At 45.4% G+C, this 11,312-nt stretch overlaps 2 protein-coding genes across 6 annotated transcripts in view; both read left to right on the top strand.

Annotated features, from left to right (window-relative positions):
- Positions 1-5,596, top strand: part of NONO (non-POU domain containing, octamer-binding) — a 73,599-nt gene extending 68,003 nt beyond the window's left edge. For all 4 annotated transcript variants that reach the window (XM_011943096.1, XM_011943098.1, XM_011943097.1 and 1 more), the window contains 7 exons: positions 1,102-1,197; positions 1,393-1,589; positions 1,926-2,010; positions 2,387-2,489; positions 3,014-3,053; positions 3,247-3,356; positions 4,376-5,596. In XM_011943096.1, the coding sequence (XP_011798486.1) occupies positions 1,102-1,197; positions 1,393-1,589; positions 1,926-2,010; positions 2,387-2,489; positions 3,014-3,053; positions 3,247-3,356; positions 4,376-4,510 (766 nt within the window). In that variant the 3' untranslated portion in view covers positions 4,511-5,596. The remainder of the gene's footprint in view (positions 1-1,101; positions 1,198-1,392; positions 1,590-1,925; positions 2,011-2,386; positions 2,490-3,013; positions 3,054-3,246; positions 3,357-4,375) is intronic.
- Positions 5,597-6,161: 565 nt separating this feature from the next.
- On the top strand, positions 6,162-10,124 carry ITGB1BP2 (integrin beta 1 binding protein (melusin) 2). Of its 2 annotated transcripts, XM_011943099.1 has the most exons (11): positions 6,162-6,289; positions 6,563-6,612; positions 6,702-6,758; positions 6,837-6,982; positions 8,012-8,106; positions 8,211-8,269; positions 8,383-8,453; positions 8,561-8,660; positions 8,936-9,049; positions 9,290-9,352; positions 9,721-10,124. In XM_011943099.1, exons 1-11 carry the CDS (start codon positions 6,226-6,228, stop codon positions 9,946-9,948), a joined length of 1,047 nt encoding a protein of 348 aa, XP_011798489.1. In that variant the 5' UTR covers positions 6,162-6,225; the 3' UTR covers positions 9,949-10,124. The 2 variants fall into 2 exon arrangements, with proteins under 2 accessions (XP_011798489.1, XP_011798490.1); XM_011943100.1 differs by lacking the exons at positions 6,563-6,612; positions 6,702-6,758; positions 6,837-6,982 and having other exon boundaries at positions 6,170-6,289.
- The last annotated feature ends 1,188 nt before the right edge of the window (positions 10,125-11,312 follow it).

Genomic DNA, 11,312 nt, shown 5'->3' with positions numbered 1-11,312 from the left:
AAAAAAAAAAAAAAAAAAGACTTTTGGTATTAGGCTGGGTGCGGTGGCTCACGCCTGTAGTCCTAACACTTTAGGAGGCTGAGGCGAGTGAATCACGAGGTCCTGAGTTTGAGAGCAGCCTGGACAAGGTGGTGAAACCCCATCTGTACTAAAAATACAAAAATGTGGGCGCCTGTGATCCCAGCTACTCGGGAGGCTGAGGCAGGAAAATCGCTTGAACCCGGGAGGCAGAGGTTGCAGTGAGCCGAGATCACACCACAGCACTCTAGCCTGGGCGACAGAGCAAGACTGTTTCAAAAAAAAAAGACTTGGTACTAAGTGAGCTTTCTCATATGATTTTTGCTATAATCTTATATTAATAGAAGTGGGATGACGATTATGAAAATTAACTTTTTAGTCATTCGGTACGTTTTAATTTAATTAGTGTTAAGTCTCTCCTTACTTTGAAGTTTTAGAGCTCTGAAAAGTTGATTTGTGCATGTAGTATCTCTTAGTGTTTATCACAAGTCATTTCTCAGATTGTCTGTAGATGTTCAGGCTGCACTTAAGTACTGCATCTACCTACTTGGAATATCTTTGAGACTGTATTCAGAGATCTGAGGCCTGATTTCTCCTATCAACCCCAGATTTTCTTTTTTTTCTTTTTCTTTTTTTTTTTTTTGAGACAGAGTCTCACTCTGTATTCCGGGCTGGAGTGCAGTGGTGCAATCTTGGCTCATTTCAACCTCTGCCTCCTGGGTCCAAGCGATTCTCTCCCTCAGCCTCCCGAGTAGCTGGGATTACAGACGTCCGCCACTACACCCAGCTAATTTTTGGTATTTTTAGTAGAGTCAGGGTTTCACCATGTTGGCCAGGCTTGTCTTGAACTCCTGACCTCGTGATTCACCCGCCTCGTCTTCCCAAAGTGCTGGGATTACAGGCATGCACCACCGCCCCTGGCCCAACCCCCAATTTTTTATAATGTCATTAGGTATAAAAACTCCTTCAGAAGTGTTTGTCCAATCCTGAGCCCTAGCTAATTCACTGTGCCAGTGACATGTGTAGAGAAGAGGCCTGGTGGGGTATGACTTGATTAACACTGAACTTTGTTCTTTCTCCTAGATTTCCTCGTCCTGTGACTGTGGAGCCCATGGACCAGTTAGATGATGAAGAGGGACTTCCAGAGAAGCTGGTTATAAAAAACCAGCAGTTTCACAAGTATGCCGTCTTGATAGATTTCCCTATTAGGTGTTTCCTTCTTAAGGAAGCTTATAAAGGGATATGTAAAAGAGGCAGGTCTTTGCTGTACATGTTCACTGGCAGCCATTATCTTGGTCCTCACAAGGAATGCAATACTTAACTTAGCTGGGGTAATCCTGGACAAAGTTAGTAACCTAGGAACCTTTCCTATAGGGAACGAGAGCAGCCACCCAGATTTGCACAGCCTGGCTCCTTTGAGTATGAGTATGCCATGCGCTGGAAGGCACTCATTGAGATGGAGAAGCAGCAGCAGGACCAAGTGGACCGCAACATCAAGGAGGCTCGTGAGAAGCTGGAGATGGAGATGGAGGCTGCACGCCATGAGCACCAGGTCATGCTAATGAGACAGGGTGAGTCTAGGCCTGTAAGTTTTAAAGCTGAAAGGACAAAATGACATTTTTAAATGGGTTTCTTTGTATCAATTAGCAGAAAGGCCTGAATCTCTGCTTTTATACTTTGAAATATTTTGCGTTGATTTTGGTAGATAAGTAGACTTGGAGATGTGGCAGAGATACTGGATTCTGTGAAGAAGGAAATGATAGGTTTGACTTCATTTTGGAATCTGGACACCACAGGTGGCTCCAAAGGAATTATATCCTCTTTGCTTTCTGGATCTTTATTTGAAGAAAGTCATTAGATCTATATGAAGACAATGAAGAATTTTCTTAAGTCTGTTGTTTCTTTAGATTTGATGAGGCGCCAAGAAGAACTTCGGAGGATGGAAGAGCTGCACAACCAAGAGGTGCAAAAACGAAAGCAACTGGAGCTCAGGTAACTTTTCTCGAACCCTTTTTCTCTGACAACTCTAAAAGGTAATGTCTCATTCCTCTTTCCTACTGCCATGCTACCTCATGCATTTATAAATGTGTTGGCAAATATTTCCTGGCTGCTTCTCAGGTTCTTTCTTTGGATTGGAGATGTTTTAGCTGCCCATGGTTCTAGAAGTTACCTGCTAAAAAGAAAGCAGCTGAATACTGGTCTCATGAGGTTTCTTTGGGGGTTGCCTCAGGGCTGGGCACACTTAACAATGAGTTTCCTGGTGAACTGGGATAGTTTTCAGTAGGCTGGTCTCCTTGGTCGAGTCCCCTGTTAACCTACTCAAGTTCTGAAATGCCTCTATCTTAAATATATTGGTGACTCTCTCTAGGCAGGAGGAAGAGCGCAGGCGCCGTGAAGAAGAGATGCGGCGGCAGCAAGAAGAAATGATGCGGCGACAGCAGGAAGGATTCAAGGGAACCTTCCCTGATGCGGTATATCTCCCATGTGCCCATGATGTGCCAGACCAGTCGTGATAAGACAAACTCACCATGAATTGTCTGCTAGGTTATCGGTTATGACCACTTTTCCTGTGTTGTGAAATAACCCTTTAGAAAAAAGAATTCATAAGGAGAGGTAAGGTTTGAAGAGGAGTTCTTGCCTCACAAGCAATATAGGATGAAAAACTGGGTCTGCTGTATTCTGTTTAGACTCACTGACTATGGGAAGAGATATGCAACCTTGGCTAGTCCTCTGCTGTCCTTGGCAGTTGTACAAGTTGGACCTTTAGAAGAAATCTCTTCCCCCTTTCACCTCTCTGGAGGCTCTGGCTTGTGTCCTAGTAGCTCTGTGACCTGAATTTGTTGCACAACTATCAAGGGTTGTGCTCCTCAGCTTGTTCTCAGTGCTCTTTGGATGTGTTATCACTCTATCTACTTCCCTTAGTGTGTGGTCCTTGATGGATTGTGGTAGAATGCACTGTTGTCTTGGACTTTCTTGAGTATTTTTTGTTTTTCAGAGAGAGCAGGAGATTCGGATGGGTCAGATGGCTATGGGAGGTAAGGACTTAGGAGATTAATGGCTCTGATTTCCTTTTTTATTTGGTCTCTGGTGAACTATGTGGCTTCTGCTACCTACTTTAAGGGGATGACATGCATGTCTTAGCTCAGAGGTCTTGTTGAATTGTTTCCTTTGGCATAGAAAAGACTAACAATCTTTATCCCTTGTACTGATCACACTACTCTGCCTTAGGTGCTATGGGCATAAACAACAGAGGTGCCATGCCCCCTGCTCCTGTGCCAGCTGGTACCCCAGCTCCTCCAGGACCTGCCACTATGATGCCAGATGGAACTTTGGGATTGGTAATAAACTGCAAGGCCTTAACAGTAATTCTAAATGGTGGTAGGAGGAGAACAGGCATTGCTTTCATAGCCCCTGGTGGCCTACCTCAATTTGCTACAGATAGCAACCTTTTTTTTTTTTTTTTTTTTTTTTTGAGACAGAGTTTCCCTCTTGTTGCCCAGGCTGGAGTGCAATGGCATGATCTTGGCTCACTGCAGCTTTGCCTCCTGGGTTCAAGCGATTCTCCTGCCTCAGCCTCCTGAGTAGTTGAGATTACAGGCATGCGCCACCGTGCCCAGATCATTTTGTATTTTTAGTGGAGACCGAGTTTTACCACGTTGGTCAGGCTATTCTCCAACTCCTGACCTCAAATGATCCGCCCACCTCGGCCTCCCAAAATGCAGAGACTACCGGCGTGAGCCACCAAGCCTGGCCTAGATAGCAGTCTTTAGGACTGCTGGTATCCATTAAATGTAACCTCAAGGTCTTTATTTTTTGAATCTTGAGCAAACTCAGTGTCTATACTTAATCTAGGAGTTAAGTAAATGCCACCGTCTGACTGGCCACTCTGATTGACTACGTTTGTCGGAGGGAAATCAATGAAGGCTAGGCATTATATAAAATAGTTGTGAATCCAAATACTTCATGGCTCATGCAATCCTGAGGTTGTTTTGGTTATGGTGTTAAGATGCCAAAACTGGATAGTTTGGTTTATTGTTTTTTCTTTTTGAGACGGAGTTTTGCTCTTTGTCGCCTAGGCTGGAGTGCGGTGGTGCAATCTTGGCTCACTGCAGCCTCCGCCTCCCGGGTTCAAGCGATTCTCCTGCCTCAGCCTCCTTAGTAGCTGGGATTACAGGCATGCGCCACCACTTTTGGGGTTATCCACTAGAGTTCTAAACAGACTTAAATCACCCACTCCTACCTACCATCAGGAGCCTTGAATAGTTGAATGGAAATAGCCTCCAGTGGAGGGACTCAGATGGGTGGGAAGCTTCCAACAATGGCTCCATTACAATGTTGCTCTCTTTTTCTCTTTAAGACCCCACCAACAACTGAACGCTTTGGTCAGGCTGCTACAATGGAAGGAATTGGGGCAATTGGTGGAACTCCTCCTGCATTCAACCGTGCAGCTCCTGGAGCTGAATTTGCTCCAAACAAACGTCGCCGATACTAATAAGTTGCAGTGTCTAGTTTCTCAAAACCCTTAAAAGAAGGACCCTTTTTGGACTAGCCAGAATTCTACCCTGGAAAAGTGTTAGGGATTCCTTCCAATAGTTAGATCTGCCCTGCCTGTACTACTCTAGGGAGTATGCTGGAGGCAGAGGGCAAGGGAGGGGTGGTATTAAGCAAGTCAATTCTGTGTGATATATTGTTTAATGAATTCTGTGTGGTGCATTCCTGAAGTCTCAAATGTGATTGTTGAGGGCCTGGGGAAACCATGGCAAAGTGGATCCAGTTAGAGCCCATTAATCTTGATCATTCCGTTTTTTTTGTCCATCTTGTTTCATTTCCTTGCCCCACTCCCAAGACGGAGTCTCACTCTGTCACCCAGGCTGGACTGTACTGGCACGATCTCAGCTCACTGCAACCTCTGCCTCCCGGGTTCAAGCTTGTCCAGGCTGATCTTGAACTCCTGACCTCATGATCCATCCACCTCGGCCTCCCAAAATGCTGGGATTACAGGGGTGAGCCACAGTGCCCATCCTTACTTTCTTATCTTTACACTCCCCCAGTCCCAGAGAAACTGCCACATACACCACAAAAACCAAACATCCCCCAGTGACCTTAGCCCCATTGCTCCATTCACTCCCAGGTGAGAATTCAGGCAAACGTCCACAAAGGTCACAGGCAATGTGCGTACGGTTCTGTTATATCCCATATATTACCCCTTCATGTCCTAAAGAAGACATTTTCTCTTAGAGATTTTCATTTTAGTATATCTTTAAAAAAAAAAAAATCTTGTATTAACTTGCCTCCATCTTTTTCTTGGGTGAGGACACCCAGGAATGACCCTTTTGTGTCTATGATGTTGCTGTTCACAGCTTTTCTTGATAGGCCTAGTACAATCTTGGGAACAGGGTTGCTGTATACTGAAGGTCTGACAGTAGCTCTTAGACTCGCCTATCTTAGGTAGTCAGGCTGTGCATTTTTTTTCATTGGTGTACTGTGTTTGATTTGTCTCTGATATATTTGGAGTTTTTCTGAGAAATGGAGCAGTAATGCAGCATCAACCTATTAAAATAAATTTTAAGCCTTTTAATTTTCTGTGGTGTTTTTGAAGGGGAAAGGAGGGAGGGGAGTTACCTTAGGAGATGAGCAGTAGGCTCTATAAAGGTAATCCTTTAGACCTTTTGATTACAGTATTCATCTAGACAAACATGGGGAGGTGGGGATGAGATGCGTCAAATGGCTGAAGTGGTTGGCAAGGATTAGTGCTGTTGACACTATATGGAAGTAATAATGGAGGAAAGCTGCCCCTTTGAAAGAGGAAGAAAATGGGCTTAACCCTCATTGAGCTGGGGGTGGGGGAGGTCTCAAAATTGGTGTTTGTTTCTTAGCAGCTGCTGCTATGTCCAAGGCTTGGAATTGCCGTGGTGAATCTAAAACTGTCTCAGTAGTGGTGAGCTGACCTCACCCAAGTTCCAAGGCCTCCTCTGCCTGATCCTTTTTTCCTGAGCCTCAGAGCTAAACTGCCCCTGAGCTCTTTTCTATTGGCTGGAAAGACCAATTGAAGTTCCCTTGCCCATGTTAGGAGGTGTACGCCTCCTGAACTAAAGATAGAAACAGCTGGCCCTTCCAGGCAGCTAAAAGCCTCTAGACTAAGAGGTGTTCCCCATTCGGCAGCCAGACTCCTTGAAATACCCTTTCAGTAATTCTACCAACGCTTCCATGTCTCTACTCTGTCGTAACAAAGGCTGTGGGCAGCACTTTGACCCTAATACCAACCTTCCTGGTAAGTAAATGATCCTGACCTGGCCAGGGGCTCTGCATGGGTGTTGTGGAGTGGTCATCTGGGGGGCAGTATGTTTGAGGAGCAGGGAAAGAAACTACCTGCCCTAGTTTAATTGGTCTGAGTGATCTTACAGCCTTTGATGCGTTTTTGGTTTTTTTTTGTTTTTCACGTTATGTGGGAAGAAACCATAAATATAAACCCGGGGAAGAGGTGAAAAATTATACTTGGTATAGTTATCTTCCCTTCCTTGATAACTTGTACTGATGTCCACAGATTCCTGTTGCCATCACCCTGGGGTCCCAATCTTCCATGATGCACTTAAGGTGAGGAGTAGGTGAGGGGGGTTAGCAAGAGCATTTCCCAGAAGATATATACCCAGGAAGCTAAGCTGATCTGGGTCTCTTGTTATCAGGGTTGGTCCTGCTGCCGAAAGCGAACTGTAGATTTCTCTGAGTTCTTAAACATCAAGGTAAATTATTTACATACTTGGATTCTGCCCCCAGTAGAAGGATTCTATCCCTAATCCTTATCTCCTTATCTATACTAGGGCTGTACTATGGGACCACACTGTGCTGAGAAGCTTCCTGAGGCCCCTCAACCTGAAGGCCCTGCTACAAGCAGTTCACTTCAGGAGCAAAAACCTCTGAATGTGATTCCAAAGTCAGCAGAGACTTTGCACCGGGAGAGGCCCAAGTAAAGAGGAGGAGGCCCCTGGAGTTTTCCTATTTTCATGTAGCTTCCTAGGAGTGATTAATGGGTCGTTGAGGGCTGGGAACCAGGGACCAGGGATGTGAGGAGGGCCAGATGTCAGGGTTTGGATGGTGTATATCCTGTGCCTTAGGGGAAATTTGTGTCTGGAAATAACACCCTTTTCTCTAAGGTGGTATTGGATGATGGGATAGATATCTGAATCAACAGAGTAGATAGGCCGGGCACGGTGGCTCGCCTGTAATCCTAGCACTTTGGGAGGCTGAGGCGGGAGGATCATGAGGTCAGGAGATTGAGACCATTCTGGCTAACACAGTGAAACCCCGTCTCTACTAAAAATACAAAAAAATTAGCCAGACATGGTGGCGGGCACCTGTAGTCCCAGCTACTCGGGAGGCTGAGGCAGGAGAATGACGTGAACCTGGGAGGTGGAACTTGCAGTGAGCCGAGATTGCGCCACTGCACTCCAGCCTGGGCAACAAAGTGAGACTCCGTCTCAAAAAAAACCACCACCAACAACAAGAACAACAGAAAAACAGAGTAGATAGCCCCTCACAAATACATCCTTAGTATGTAACACAAAAGGGATTGTTGAGAATGACTTCTCTTTCTAGAAAAGAACTTTAAGATAAATCTCCTATCAAGAAAAGGACGTATTATTGGCAGCCAGGAGACTTCCCAAATTTTATGGGAATAATAAGAGCAACAGAAGGAAGTCATATTAGGTCCACGATTAGATAAAAGAGGAAGAGGATATGACTCAGTTCTGCAGAGAAAATGGTTAGGTTTAGAGCAACTGAGTAGATGGGTAAGAGAAGTGCTGGGGATTTCTCTAGGGTTCAGGTATTTGGGATGTCCACAGAGATGAAAATTGGCAATGGGGTTGCTACCCAACCTCTCCAACTCTGCCTCACTTTCACCAGGCTTCTTTAATTCCATTACCATCGGTGGGAGTGTTGGAGCTAGCAATCATAGCTAATGGGTCAGGACTAAATCACCACCCATAACCCCTAGGTCAGAGTTGCCTCTGAAGCTGCTGCCGCTAAATATATCCCAAGCCCTGGAAATGGCATTGGAACAGAAGGAATTAGACCAGGAACCTGGGGCAGGTAGGTGGGTCTTTAGTAGGATCAACTTCGTAGACTGGAATTTAGTGGAAGTGCCAATTGAGTGGGGGGACGCATAAATTCCTGACTCTGTTTCCCTTGCCCAGGACATGATAGTAGTCTGATCCGGACTGGTTCCAGCTGCCAGAACCCAGGATGTGATGCTGTAAGTGAGAGTTTTGAGGGGCTCAAGCATATGGCTGAGGGATGACTGGGTATAGATATGAGGCTGAGTAGGATATACCTTAGAATGACCTGGTTCTACTTTATCCTTCTTAGGTTTACCAAGGCCCTGAGAGTGATGCTACTCCATGTACCTACCACCCAGGAGCACCCCGATTCCATGAGGGGTGAGGGAGGGGACTGGGTGGGCTATGAGACAGGTTTCTCCTAATATTTGGTCATAAGATAAATACTGGGGGTGAGAGAATTCAGTTGAATTATCTTCCTACTTCAGAATGAAGTCTTGGAGCTGTTGTGGCATCCAGACCCTGGATTTTGGGGCATTCTTGGCACAGCCAGGGTGCAGAGTTGGTAGACATGACTGGGGGAAGCAGGTAAGCCCCAGTTTTCCTGAACTCTTGATTAGGACCCAATCTCAGAGGTAAATTATCCTCCCTCTCTGTACCACATAGCCAAGCTCCCTGTCTTCTCCCTTTAGTACAGACCAAATAAGATTCTGCTCCTTATCCCTCAATAGCCCAGAGGCTTAGCAATATGAGGTTGTGTTAATCTTTTTGAGACTCTCTGTCTCTTCTCCATATGCATCATGAGACCTCCCCTTGGGCTAAGAATTTATTCTTACCACCTACATTTCACATCTTCTCTTTAGCTCCCAGCATCTTGCCGCCATGATTGGCACCAGACAGATTCCTTAGTAGTGGTGACTGTATATGGCCAGATTCCACTTCCTGCGTTTATCTGGGTGAAGGCCAGTCAAACTGAGGTGAGCAATGATCTGATGTTGGATGGGAGGATAGTGAATTGGGTGATACTACAATCTCACAGGCAGAGTTGCCATATGCTGTTAACCTGTAGGCTCCATAGTACCCTTAGAGGAAAGGAGAGCTATTAGGTCAGGGCTGTCTGGCCAATCTGTGGATCACACCTCTGACCTAGTTATCTGTCGTAATGACCTGTTCGACCTTCTGGGTTTGTTACTACCCCTGTAATTCTTTTCTCTCAGCTTCATGTCCACATTGTCTTTGATGGTAACCGTGTGTTCCAAGCACAGATGAAGCTCTGGGGGGTAAGTGAAGACCAGGGGGCACAGGAGGGGGAGGCAGATGGGGTGAAAGAGTGTCTAGACTGGAATAGAGGGTGTCTTGAGGGAAGGAGTTGTAGTAGGAAAATAGAGATTTTCTCTTCATTTGCTTTCATTTTCTCTCTCTCTCCTGCTCTTCCTACTTCCCTCTTTCCCTCCCCTCTTCCTTCTCCCTTTTCATCTCTCATTTCTTTCCTCTCTCTCCCTTATTATATTGTCTTATTCCTCCCTTGTCTTTTTTCTCACCTTATTTTAAAAAATTTTCTCTCTCATTTGTCACCACTCTACGCTGACCCCAATGCCTTTGATTTCCTCATTCTGTCTTTCTTCTGTTTTCCTTTGCTCCTCCTCAGGTCATAAACGTGGAGCAGAGCTCTGTCTCCTTGATGCCATCTCGGGTTGAAATCTCCCTGGTCAAGGCTGACCCAGGATCCTGGGCCCAGCTGGAGCACCCTGATGCACTAGCTAAGAAGGCTAGGGCAGGGGTTGTGTTAGAGATGGATGAGGAAGAATCTGACGATTCAGATGATGATCTGAGCTGGACAGAGGAGGAGGAAGAGGAGGAAGCAATGGGGGAATAGTGACCAGACAGTTGATGTCTAGATAGGACCTCAATGATTCCCTTAGAATCTTAGAGACCAGGATATTGTTGGCCATGTGGTGTCATTGAACAGCAGGAGGCTGAAGGAGGGGAGAACAAAATTGTCCAAACCATGCTGTTTTTTCCCTTAAATAAATCTTGTATTCTTCAGTTTCACATAGTGTCATTCTCTCACCTCACTAAGATTGTATTTATTACCCCCAACTGTGTGTTCAACACACATTGTGAAAACAAGCACATGCACATTCAATCTATTCCTCACAACCACCAGGTATTTACTGAATACTTCCTATATGCCCAGTTATGTGTTAGGTGGTTTAGAAATATCTGAGAAGCAGAAGACTTACTCATTTCTCTCAACAAAGTAACAACTTGGCTGATAAGTCAAGACCAGTCTACATGAAATAATAATAAACATTATCAGGTAGTTTAACTGAGTGCTAAATTGTGCAGTACAGTTTTTAAGAACTGTAGTTAAAAGAATGGAAAAGTTAATGTGGACAGTAGTGAAAAGGGAAGACTCCGTGGAAGAAGTTTTTTTTTTTTTTTCTTTTAGAGACGGAGTCTCTCTCTGTCACCCAGGCTGGAGAGTGCAGTGGCGCAATCTCAGCTCACTGCAACCTCTGCCTTGCGGGTTCAAGCGATTCTCCTGCCGAGTAGCTAAGACGACAGGCGCTCGCCACCATGCCCAGCTAATTTGAAATACAGTTTATTTTTTTCTTTGGTTGCTTATACTTTTGATGTCATATCTAAGAAACCATTACCTAATCCAAGGTCATGAACATTTGTCCCTGTGTTTTCTTCTAAGAGTTATATAGGGCTGGGCGTGGTGGCTCACGCCTATAATCCCTGCACTTTGGAAGGCTGAGGCAGGTGGATCACCTGAGGTAGGGAGTTCGAGACCAGCCTGGCCAACATGATGAAACCTCTACTAAAACTACAAAAAATTAGTTGGGTGTGGTGGCACATGCCTGTAATCCCAGCTACTCAGGAGGCTGAGGCAGGAGAATTGCTTGAACCTGGGAGGCGGAGATTGCAGTGAGCCGAGATCACTCCACTGCACTCCAGCCTGGGCAACAAAGAGCAAAAACTCCATCTCCAAAAAAAGTGATACAGTTTTTTAGCTCTTATATTTAGGTCATTGATTCATTTTCAATTAATTTTTGTATGTGATGTGAAATAGGGGTCTAACCTTATGCTTTTGCATGTGGATGTCCAGTTGTCTCAGTACCATTTGTTGAAAAGACTATTCTTGGCCGGGCGCGGTGGCTCAAGCCTGTAATCCCAGCACTTTGGGAGGCCGAGACAGGCGGATCACGAGGTCAGGAGATCGAGACCATCCTG

This window comes from Colobus angolensis, unplaced genomic scaffold (assembly GCF_000951035.1).
Source record: "Colobus angolensis palliatus isolate OR3802 unplaced genomic scaffold, Cang.pa_1.0 Scaffold216, whole genome shotgun sequence".
Taxonomy (NCBI): Eukaryota; Metazoa; Chordata; class Mammalia; order Primates; family Cercopithecidae; genus Colobus; species Colobus angolensis.
The sequence above is the reverse complement of the archived record's forward strand: the minus strand, read 5'-3'. Positions and strand labels throughout refer to the sequence as shown.

Bases quoted from the DNA above. Each gene is read 5' to 3' on its own strand.
- ITGB1BP2 (XM_011943099.1), top strand. From the start codon at position 6,226: ATGTCTCTACTCTGTCGTAACAAAGGCTGTGGGCAGCACTTTGACCCT. The intron at 6,759-6,836 runs GTAAATTATTTA...TATCTATACTAG, and splicing joins CTGAGTTCTTAAACATCAAG to GGCTGTACTATGGGACCACA. The intron at 6,983-8,011 runs GTAAAGAGGAGG...CATAACCCCTAG, and splicing joins TTGCACCGGGAGAGGCCCAA to GTCAGAGTTGCCTCTGAAGC.